At 47.2% G+C, this 12,141-nt stretch overlaps 1 protein-coding gene across 6 annotated transcripts in view; it reads right to left on the reverse strand.

The window, feature by feature from the left end:
* Nucleotides 1-411: 411 nt before the first annotated feature.
* Nucleotides 412-12,141, reverse strand: part of NWD1 (NACHT and WD repeat domain containing 1) — a 73,834-nt gene continuing 62,104 nt past the window's right edge. For 5 of the 6 annotated variants that reach the window (XM_053219690.1, XM_053219692.1, XM_053219691.1 and 2 more), the window contains 2 exons: nucleotides 9,302-9,407; nucleotides 4,754-7,749 (listed from right to left, as the gene is read on the reverse strand). In XM_053219690.1, coding sequence (XP_053075665.1) covers nucleotides 7,448-7,749; nucleotides 9,302-9,407 — 408 coding nt within the window. In that variant the 3' untranslated portion in view covers nucleotides 4,754-7,447. Of the gene's footprint in view, nucleotides 788-4,753; nucleotides 7,750-9,301; nucleotides 9,408-12,141 lie in introns of those variants that run through there. The other variant, XM_053219695.1, reaches the window with a different exon arrangement.

Here is a 12,141-nt window from a genome sequence, read left to right on the forward strand (position 1 = left end):
GGCAAACTTCACAACCAAAATCTCCAAAGTCCAGAATCACATGTTGTGGCAGAATTCTAAAACGGGCCTGGAGAGTCTCACCTCTGGTATGTGTACCCCCTCGAATCCCCCATCCTGGAGTGTGGGCAGGTCCTGTGAGTATGATGGATGTCACTTCTGCAAGTAGGTCACGCCACATGGCAAAGGTGAAGGGATTTTGCAGGTGTGTTTAAGGTCCCCTTGAGTTGATTTTGAGTTCATCAGAAGGGAGAAGATTCTGGGTGGGCCTGACCTAATCAGGGGCAACCTTTAAAGGACAATCTGGAGGTCAGCGCCTTGAGACAGTGGAAAGATGCTATCCTGCCAGCCTTCAAAGAGGAACCGGGTATGTCGTGAATGCCTATGGACAGAGGCAGCCTCTAGGAGCTGAGGTCCACAGTCCTACAGCGAGGAGCTTAATTCTGCCAACAACCTGAGAGCTGTGAGCCGCTCCATGAGATACCAGCCTGGCTAACACTCGTGAGTGAGCAAAGAAAGAACCCAACCACAATGAGCCTGGCCTCATAACCCACAGAAACGATGAGGTCATACGTGGCTGTTATTCGCAGCTGCTAAGTTTGTGGTACTTTGTTAGGCAGCCACATGTAACTTTTACAACGTGGTCTTGCCCAAAATGCTTACCTTGTGATTCCGATGTGTTACGAAAACAAAATTCAGCTGATTAAACTTAAAGATCAAATTGACTTTATTCAACAATTTAAGAATTGGGCGGTATCCTGTCTAGCAAGCAGAAAGGAGCTCCAAGGAGCTGTAAAAAAGTGGAAGGATTTTATAGACATTGGGGGCAAAAAAACCCACAACAACCAGATAATCTTATCTTTCTTTGGGGGATGGAGGGACTCTATCAAGTGGATTACCTCACTAGTGCTGACCAGGAAATTCCAGACCTACTGGTTAAGATTACAGTCCTGGGAGGGGCTTACAGTGCTATTAAATTAGGTATTAAGTCTTGGTTTGCTGATGTGAGGTTTAGCACAAGTGACTCTATTATAGGTCTCTTGTTTCTTTTTTATTTTTTTAAGTTTATTTATGTTTTAATTTATTTTTTATTTTTATTTTTTTACATTTATTTATTTTTGAGAGACAGAGAGAGAGAGAGACAGAGCACAGTGAGGGAGGGGCAGAGAGAGGAGACAGAGAATCCGAAGCAGGCTCCAGGCTCTGAGCTGTCGGCACAGAGCCCATGGCGGGGCTCGAATTCACAAACCACGAGACCATGACCTGAGCCGAAGTCAGACGCTTAACTGACTGAGCCACCCAGGCGCCCAAGTATTTATTTATTTTTAGAGAGAGAGTGCAGGGGAGGGGCAGAGAGAGAATCCTAAGCAGGGTCTTCACTGTCAGCATGGAGCACGATGTGGGGCTTGAACCCACGAACCATGAGATCATGACCTGAGCTGAAATCAAGAGTCAGATGATGGGGGCACCTGGACAGCTCAGTCCGCTAAGCACCTGACTCCAGCTCAGGTCACGATCTTGCATTCTGTGGGTTCGAGTTCCCCATCGGGCTCTGTGTTCACAGCTCAGAGTCTGGAGCCTGCTTCGGATTCTATGTCTCCCTCTCTCTCTGCTCCTCTCTTACTCATGCTCTGTCTCTGTCTGTCTGTCTCTCTCTCAAAAATAAACAAGCATTAAAAAAAAAAAGAGAGAGTCAGACACTTAATCAGCTGAGCCACCCAGGCACCCTTGTTTCTTATTTAACATGTATGTCAACGTAGGTTTATCAAGTGTAACTAAGTTACTTGATAGTAGGGGAGGCTGTGCATGTGTTGGGGCAGGGGGTTCATGGGAAATCTCTGTACCTTCCACTCAATTTTCCTGTGAACCTAAAACTGCTTTTTTTTTAAACTTTTTAAAATTTAAGTAGGGGCGCGTAGGTGGCTCAGTCGGTTGAGTGTATGACTCTTGATTTCAGCTCAGGTCATGATCTCATAGTTCATAGGATCAAGCCCTGTGTTTGGCTCTGTGCTAACAGTGTGGAGCCTGCTTGGAATTCTCTCTCTCTCCCTGTCTCTCTGCTCCTCCCCTACTGGCATGCATATGCACACACGCTCTCTCTCAAAAATAAATAAAAATGAAAAAGAAGTAAAAAAAAATTATGTAATCTCTATACCTGACATGGGGCTTGAACTCACAACCCTGAGATCGAGAGTTGCCTCTTCTTCCGACTGAGCCAGCCAGGTGCCCCCTAAAACTGCTTTAAAAAGTCTGTTTTAAAAAAAAAAAAAGGTTACCCTGAATCGAATCAAGCCCTTAAGACCAGGATCAGCACACTTCTGTAAAGGGCCAGATGGCAAACATTTTTGGCTTTTGGAACCATATATTCTGCGTCACTAATGAAAGCTGCCGCTGGCGATATGTAAATAAACGGGTATGGCCATGTTCCAATAAAACTTTATTTACAAAAATACGTGGCAGGCCTGCAGGCTGGTTTACTGACTCCTGCTCTAGAATGTAAGATATTGGAGAGACAAAGCAACCACATGCAACACGTGAACAAATCTTGATTGGGTCCTAGTTTGAAAGAAACCGCCATATAAGATGTTTTAAGGTTAATTAGGAAAATCAGGATGCCTACGGAAAGACATTTAAGTAACAATTTTTGGGGCACCTGGGTGGCTCATTGGGTTAAGCATCTGACTCCTGCTTTCGGCTCAGGTCATAATCTCACAGTTTTGTGAGTTTGAGCCCTGCATTGGGCTCTGCTTGGGATTCTCTCTCTCTCTCTCTCTCTCTCTCTCTCTCTCTGCCCCTGCCCCTAATCTGCTTGCACTGTCTCTGTCTCTCTCAAAAAAAAAAAAAAAAAAAGCAAACAAAACACAATTGTCAGTTTTCATAAGTGTGTGGTTATGTACAAGAATGACTTGATTCCTGAAAGATGTCTCCTGATGTATTTAGGGGGTGAGGTATCTTGACATCACCAGAGCCGAAATGAGGGTGAGACAAGTTCACTCAAGTGCAGGGTCAGATCCCATCTTTTTTTTTTTTTTTTTTTTAAGATTTTAAAAAAATTTTTAAAGTAATCTCTACACCCAATGAGAGGCTCGAACTCACAACCCCAAGATCAAGAGTCCCATGCTCCACCAACTGAGCCAGCCAGGTGCCCCAATCCCATCTTTAATTTAAAATGTTGATATTTTGTTCATCATGCATTTTTTATCCATGTTGATTTTAAAAATACAGTAATAAAACATTCTTCGATGGCTGAGGTTTTTGGTGCGCCCTGAAACCTTGTGCCTCAGTGTCCTCACCCCATTCCTGGCCCTTGCTTTGAAGTGGTTTAGCAGAAGATTGACAGCACTAGGAGAGTTGTTCAATCGTGATGGTGAACCAATGTGTGTTCATTGTCCTCGTATCACAACTTGGCTATAGGCTGGAACATTTTCACGCTAAGTGAATGAATAAAAAGTCCGTAGACTTTTAAAATAAAGTAAACGTTAAAAATGGGGGCGCCTGGGTGGCTCTGTGGGTTAAGCAGTTGGCTCTTGGTAGCCGCTCGGGTCACGTTCTTGTGGTTGTGAGATTGAGCCCTGGGTCACGCTCCACGTGTGGAGCCTGCTTGGGATTCTCTCTCCCCAACCCCTACTCTGTCCCTACCCAGCTCATGCTCTCTCTCTGTCTCAAAAATAAATTTTAAAAGACCCTGAACGTATAGATACAGAAAACAGATTTGCGGTTACCAGAGGCAGGGGACAGGGATGGTGGGGAAAATGGGCAAAGGTAGTCAAAGCTTATAAACTTCCAGGTGGAAGATAAATCAGTTCTGGAGATGTAATGTCCAGCGTGGTGACTATAATTAATATTGTACGGTATGTTTGAAAGTTGCTAAGAGAATAGATCTCAAAAGTCCTCAGCACATGGGGCACCTGGCTGGCTCAGTTGGTAGACATTGCGACTCTTGATATCAGGGTTGTGAGTTCGAGTCCCACGTTGGGTATAGAGAGAACTTAAATCTTTAAAAAAATTTTTTTAATGTTTATTTATTTTTGAAAAAGAGAGACAGAACGTGAGTGGGGGAGGGGCAGAGAGCGAGGGAGACAGAATCTGAAGCAGGCACCAGGCTCTGAGCTGTTAGCACAGAGCTCGACATGGGGCTCAAACTCATGAACCATGAGATCCTGACCTGAGCCAAAGTCGGACGCTCAACCAACTGAGCCACCCAGGCACCCCTAAATCTTTTAAAAATAATAAAATAAAATCTTTTTTAAAAGGTTCTCATCACAAGAAAAAAAAAGTGTAACTATGTGTAGGGCTGGATGTTAACTAAATTTATTTTGCAACACGCAAATATCGAATCATTATGTCATACACCGGAAACTGATAGAGCGTTATGTTAATTACATCTCAATTAAAAAAATTTTTTTAACGTTTATTTATTTTTGAGACAGAGAGAGACAGAGCATGAACGGGGGAGGGTCAGAGAGAGAGGGAGACACAGAATCTGAAACAGGCTCCAGGCTCTGAGCAGTCAGCACAGAGCCTGACGCGGGGCTCGAACTCACAGACAGTGAGATCGTGACCTGAGCCGAAGTCGGACGCTTAACCGACTGAGCCACACAGGTGCCCCTACATCTCAATTTTAAAAAGTCCTTGGAATTTAATATAAATTAATTCCTGTTGCAAGTACGTTCCAATCATCTTGGGACAGTCCAATTTTTTTTTCAACTGTCCAGGAGTAATTGTGTATTAAAAAAAATATTTTTTAAGTTTATTTATTTATTTTGAGAGAGAGAAAGGCAGGGAGGGGCAGAGAGACAGGGAGAGAGAGAGAGAATCCCAAGCAGACTCCACACTGTCAGCACAGAGCCTGACTCGGGCTCGAGTCCATGAGCTGTGAGATCATGACCTGAGCCGAAACCAAGAGTCAGACGCTTAACCGACTGAGCCACCCAGGCACCTCAAGGAGTAATTGTTCAAGGCGCAACCCTTCTCTCTCAAAAGTATCCCAGTTTGGATGCAATGTTACATGGTACTGCTTAGCGTAAGACAGCAAAGTGGGGCTTTCAGCCTGGCTCTGCCCTGGCAGGGGCATCTCTCACAAATCACACCTCCTTAAAGCACAGGGCTTGCCAAACATTCATAGCAACCAGACTCTCTCAAGTGAAAGTTCACTGCAAAAACTCCCAATAGTACAACAATTCAGAGTAGCATTTTATTGGTAAAATTTCTCTTCTATCTTCAAATTAGTATTTACGTAAAAACAATGGATTCTCACTGAGGCCGTCGAGATGGGCGCACACATTTAAAACCGTACGTTGTAGCTGAAATCTTCACTCTGTCACAACATCCACTTTATTTCTGCGTTGGGTGAAACCCCTGATCCACAGAGGAGTGGCAACGAGTCGCTGTCTTTTCAAGGCCTCCCCTCAAAATCTTGGTTAAAGGAAGACGGCAGGAGAATCCTAAGTTAGTTATCTCCGCTACCTTAAAAGCTGCTTCCTAACCCAGCTGAACAGGCATCTTTAAATTACGGTTTAAAATATGTTTTAAAAATGGGATTTGATACTCATATCCACGCAAGTGCCAAAGCCCTTTTGGGAACCCTAGTTTGGGAAACTACTGAATAAGACAGTCAGTAGGGTCACATGTAGCTTAAAAGCCTCTGTTTCTAAGGTTGCTTGTTCTGAAACTGTCTGGAATCCGACAGAGGGGAGAGGCTATGACAGGTTTGTTATTTTCATGCCGGCTTGACTCACGAAGCCGGCTCCTGAACTAGAGACACACGGGCTAAATGTGCCTGTAGCTGTAAATGTGAGTCAATCGTTACCTTTTTTTTTTTTTTAGTTTACATCCTAATTAGTTAGCATATGGTGCAACAATGATTTCAGGAGTAGATTCCTTAGTGCCCCTGACCCATTTAGCCCATCTCCCCCCAACCCCTCCAGTAACCCTCAGTTTGTTTTCCATATTTATGAGTCTGTTATGCTTCGTCCCCCTCCCTGTTTTTATATATTTTTGCTTCCCTTATGTTCATCTGTTTTATATCTTAAAGTCCTCATATGAGTGAAGTCATACGATTTTTGTCTTTCTCTGACTAATTTCACTTAGCATAATACCCTCCAGTTCCATCCACGTCATTGCAAATGGCAAGATTTCATTCTTTTTGACTGCCGAGTAATACTCCATTGTATATACATACCACATCTTCTTTATCCATTCATCCATCGATGGACATTTGGGCTCCTTCCATACTTTGGCGATTGTTGATGGTGCTGCTCTAAACATGGGGGTGCATGTGTCCCTTCGAAACAGCACACCTGTATCCCGTGGATAAATGCCTAGTAGTGCAATTGCTGGGTCGTAGGGTAGTTCTATTTTTAGTTTTTTGAGGAACCTCCATACTGTTTTCCAGAGTGGCCGCACCAGCTTGCATTCCCATCAGTCGCTAACTTTTAAGAATGGGGAAAATGTGACATGAAAGTCTGGGTTTCTGGCTTTGTTTACAACAACAGGAAGCTGGCACCAGGGAGCGGCTTTCCCCGCAGCCATTCTAGGGTAGAGTCAGGGTGCCCATGCCCGCCCCAGGCAGAGCACATGTCCTCCACACGTCCCCACGGTCTCCATCACTCTCTGCTGCTCACCCGGGTGCCTGGTCATCATCTAGATTATCCACTGGCCCCCGTGGGCATTTGAGTGTGTCACCTGTGGTACAGATGGTCATGCTTCTGAGACTAAAATTGGAGCGAGGTGGCTCAACAGGACTGGGACGGGAAAGCTCCTGGCTCTCTTCTCTCAGAGCCCCTGCACCCCAGGCTTGAGAGTTTGAGCAAATCACAGCTACCTGCCAAGGCTCGGTTTCCTTGTCTGTGAAATGGATGCAGAAACTCCTACCCTCCCTGAAGTGTGGGCTGTGATAAGGATCAGACAATAGCACCTGATGCTTTATAAATTAACGATAAAGCTCTGTGGTCCACCTCTGTGGTTTGGTGAATCTTACATCCAGCCATCCTTCCTTTGCCCTGTACCACCCCCCAGTTTCCCTCCCGGGCACAGTCCCTCCCGTTCTCAGGCAACATGCTTGGGCCATATTGACTCCATCCCCAGCCCCAGTGGACACTGGGTCAGGCTGGCCAATCACAGCACTGCATTCACCCAGAGATAGGTGCACGAGCCCACTGGGGCCAATCGAATCGGGGCCAGCACTTCGGTTCAGACTGCTGGCAAAGGGAAGGTCTCTTTTCTACTGAACTTGGCCGTCATGTTGCTAACCTGGGGGTGGCGGGTTCCTGGGGGAACCCAGCCAACAAGCAGGAGAGCAGAGTGGAAAGATGGTGAGAAACAGGGTCTGAGTCATATAATCTGGGGCTTTGGGTCCGGATAGACATCAACACGTACATTCTCTTTGCTTCAACCGGACTGAAGGGGGGCTAAGTCACTGGCGTCTCATGCCCCCATGGGGGAGGGGGTTCTACACGAGCAGGCAGACTTGTGAGCGTTTGTTCGATTTGCACGCATTTCCCTGGGCACTTGCTGATCTCGAGTCCTGGGGGACTCCTGCGACAGCCGCCGCTTCGTCTCTCTGCCTGGATTTGACCTTCCACACTGCCTTCTTGAAGTTCTTGAGAGGGTCCTGCTGTGAGGCTCTTGACGAAGGGTCCTGGAAACGCTCCCGGATGAGATAGCCGTGTCTCGTGGGGGCGATGAAGCCATTGGAAGTTGGGATGATTCTGTTCACCACGGCGTGGACAAACTGGACAGCCAGCAAGGTGCCTTTTCGGGTGGGGGTTGGAGGGACAGCAGGGCACACATGAGACCGTGGGGGCCACAGAGATCCAATCTCACACACGTGAGAGTTGGCTGCGCGGGTCACATCCTTGCTATGCCTCTTACTAGCTTAGGCACGACAACGTCTAAACTCTCGGGAGTCCCCCCCGCCTCGTGGGCGACGTGGGAATGAGAGCCGAACCTGCCTGCTGAGGAGAATTCTAAGGTTCCAAGATGTTAAGTGTGTCAGGTGTATCGGTCTCAGCCCAGAGCGAGCTCGGTAAAGGTTATTATTGGAGGAGGAGGAGAAAGAGAGGTTGTGCACCTGCCCGGGCTGGGCTTTGAAGGCCGCAATCCGCAGACCGCAGCGCCCAAGCCATCCGTAACTTTTTTAACCTGCAGATCTTTGCCACAAGCATTAAGCTACGCTACATCGGATGGCAGTGTATTTGATTACAATGTATTCCAGTCGACCTGATACCCATTCACCCACCCACGCGCTTTGTGACCTTGGGCAAATCTCTTAACCCCCCTGAACTACAGCTTCGTCACTTGTTACGTGGGGGGGGGGGGGGGGGGGGGGCGGGAGCTAACGGCACGGATGCCCTGCCCAGGGTCAGAAGGGTTCCTTTCTCTATAGATCACGTAGGAGGGCGACAAAGGTAGACGAGCGTCACTGTGTGACCTTGGGCGGTCACCTCACCTCTCAGAGCCTCAATTTTTGCTCTGTAGAATGAGGTGGCTGCCAAGGGAATTCAGTGGCCCGGGAACAGGACCCCGTACACAAGAAGTGTTAACTCTCATTAATATGCCTTTAGGGTAATACTGACCACACTGAGAGCTGGGAGGTTTGCAAGGTGGCTGGTCTTAAGCAAGCTGGCCCCTCTCATTTAGGGGGCCTGGGGCAAGAGAATGAATCAGGGCCCGCATCCTATAAGGTCCAATGCATAAATGTTGGAAATCTAGACAATAAGCTATTCAGTGAACTATGCTCTGTCCTCCTACATTGATGGATGTGTCTTCGGAACCACGTGGAAGGTCATGTTGTGTTGAGAATTCTCAGGGTCCTCAGTTCCATACTGGAAGGTCATGGTGTGAGAGAGTCCCCCGCTCTTTGTGGCTTGGCCCCTCCTCTTCCTTCCCTCACTCAGCTTTATCCTACAGTCCTCGGGGCCTCACACATATGCACGTGAACCGCCTACCCAGCTCATGCACCCAGACTCCAGGCTCATCACCCATGGCCACCCCCCAAGTCCCGGGGTGTTCACACTAGGGGCACAGTCCACCCTCAGAAGGAGAAGAGGGAGAAGAGGGCTGCCCAGGCCCTAAAGAGGGCACCTCCCAGGTGGGGAGAATGTTCCAGGTATCCAGAGCATGGGTCTAAAAAGAGGAGGTGTAGCTCTGGCGGGGCCTGTCCCCGTGTCCCACAGACACCTCTGTAAGCAGAGGGACCCAGCGAGGGGAGACCAGAGCAGAGCCCTGTAGTGCCCAGAGCCCAGAACAAGGCACTCCTCGCCAGATCTAAGCTCGGTCTTGCCCTCAAAGCAAAATGACTCACCATCCAGCACGCTCCAGACGATGATGGAGCGGTCCTTCAAGCCCGCATACACGTACTTGTCATCCTTGGAGAAGCAGACACACTGGACTCCTCTACAGTAAGAATTCTGTTGAAAAAGACAAGGTGATCTTGGAGCGCCTGGGTGACTCAGTCAGTCAAGCATCTGACTTCAGCTCAGGTCACGATGACAGTTTGTGAATTCAAGCCCCGCGTCGGGCTCTGTGCTGACAGCTCGGAGCCCGGAGGCTGCTTCGGATTCTGTGTCTCCCTCTGTCTCTGTCCCTCCCTGGCTCATGCTCTGTCTCTGTCAAAAATAAAACATTAAAAAAAAAAAAAAAAAGACAAGGTGATCTGGATTTCAAACTGAGAGTCCCCTAGGACTCTGCATGAGTCTCTGCCTGAGAGTCACCAAGGCATCTGCATAGGAAGCCAGCCTTGGAAGCCCCTCATGCGGGACGGATCCAATGAAACCCTGGAGAGATCGTAGGACCGATATTCCCAGGACCAAAACACATCTTCATAGGGACGGGATTGAGAGCTTTACAGACATTTTGCATTGGAGAGCAGGAATTATCCGTTTTAATTTCTTTTTTTTTTAATGTTTTATTTATTTTTGAGAGAGAGACAGACAGAATACGAGTGGGGGAGGGGCAGAGAGAGAGGGAGACGGAATCCATGAAGCAGGCTCCAGGCTCTGAGCTGCCAGCATAGAGCCCGACGTGGGGCTCGAACCTGTGAACCACGAGATCATGACCTGAGCCCAAGTTGGACACTTAACCGACTGAGCCACCCAGGGCGTCCCTATTAGTTTTAACTTAAGTGACCCCAACTATACAAGCATTAACTATAGTGGTATTTTTTTTATGTGTATTTTTGAAAGAGAGAGAGAGAGAGAGAGAGAGAGAGAGAGCGCGCGCGCAAGTGGGGGAGGGGCAGAGAGAGATGGGCACAGAGGATATGAAGCAGGCTCTGTGCTGACAGCAGAGAGACTGATGCGGGGCTTGAACCCATGAACCATGAGATCATGACCTGAGCTGGAGTTGGATGCTCAGCTGACTGAGCCACCCAGGCGCCCCAGCTACAATGGTCTTTAATTAAATGCTATATGCTAAATGCAGCATGGCATCCTAGAGCCTAGAACAGAAAAGGGAAATCCGTTGGAAAATATGTGATCCCAGTCAAGTTGGTAGCTTAGTTAACAGCACCATCCCCATGGTAACTCATTAGTTGTGACTAACGTACTCTAGTCACATAAGAGGTCGACATCGGGGAAGCCAGGTGAGGAGTGCGTACAGGAGGACCTTTGTACGATCTTTACAACTCTATAGACCTAAAACCATTCCAAGATGAAGTTTATTTACAAACAAAAACAGGGAATGAATAAATAAATAAATACATAAATAAATACATGACAGGGTGCGTGGGTGGGCTCAGTCAGTTGAGTATCTGACTCTTGATTTGGGCTCAGGTCACAATCCCAGGGTCGTGGGACCGAGCCCTGTGATGGCTCCACGTGGAGCCTGCTTAAGAGTCTCTCTCTGTCTCTGCCTCTCCCCTCTCCCTCTCTCTCTCAAATTAAACAACAAAAAAACAAAATTAGAAAAAGAAAAAAAGAAAGAGCTAGGTGTATTTAACTGCTGGGGTGATATTTTCCACTCAACAAGATGAAAGGTTACTTACAGCCCAGCCTTATAGTGGCTTCCTAAAAATAAATGTCAGATGGGATGGGAGCTTTTTTTTTTTTTTAATGTTTATTTATTTTTCTGAGAAAGAGACAAAGCGCGTGGAGGGGAGGGTCAGAGAGAGAGGGACAGAATCTGAAGCAGGCTGCAGGCTCTGAGCTGTCAGCACAGAACCCAAAGCAGGGCTCAAACCCACGAGATCATGACCTGAGTTGAACTAACTGAGCCAGGACAAAAGCCTTTTAAGATGAAACTATACATACTGTCTCTCTTAGTTACAAGATCATCTTCCTATGTTTATGAATAGTTTTTATATCTTACAACCAAAGGTCTGGCCTTCATTCCCCATTTGAAAGACTGGAATAGTAACACCAACCTTATGAGATCGTTGTAGGGATTACATTATAGAAGGATATTCTAATATGCATTTTCATATAGTATATAATATGAATATATGAATATATTTATGGCAGCTCTTAATTCTATTGATACAAAAAACTAGAATAGCTCCTTATGAGGTGGGCAGTACGGATTCTAAGACACTTCATACGTTAGGGAGTCAGTTGCCAGTTTCCCTCTTCAGACCTTCACAGCTGCTGTTCCTTCTGCCAAGAATGCTGTTCCGCCAGGCTCATTTGACTTTCCTAAATAGCAGCCTCTACCCCCTTTACCTTGTCCTATTTTTCCTCAAAGCTCTTCTTACACACTAGCCCTTTCCCACAAACATTTGTCGAGCCTTGAGGACATGTCAGGAGCTCTCCTAGGGATGGGGGCCACCTCCATAAGCAAAACACAAAAGCCCTCACCTCTGTGAGCCCTCACAGAACTCGCACTGTCTCCCCTCTTGAGAACGTGGCTCCGAGAGGCGGGACAGCGTGGCCTCTGGCCACACCTAGAAATCAAAACTCTTGGGCACAAGAATGGCTATCAGGATTAGGGTAAGGAGGGTGAGGCCGGGGTGTGCTGTGCAGGATCTGATCTTTATTTAAAACGATATCTTGGGGCATCTGGGTGGCTCAGTCGGTTGAGCGTCCAACTTCGGCTCAGGTCATGATCTTGCAGTTTGTGAGTTCAAGCCCTGCATTGGGCTCTCCGCTGTCAGCGCAGAGCCCACTTCGGATCCTCTGTCTACCTCTTTCTCTGCCCCTCCCCTATTCA

The sequence above is a fragment of the Acinonyx jubatus genome, chromosome A2 (assembly GCF_027475565.1).
Source record: "Acinonyx jubatus isolate Ajub_Pintada_27869175 chromosome A2, VMU_Ajub_asm_v1.0, whole genome shotgun sequence".
NCBI lineage: Eukaryota > Metazoa > Chordata > Mammalia > Carnivora > Felidae > Acinonyx > Acinonyx jubatus.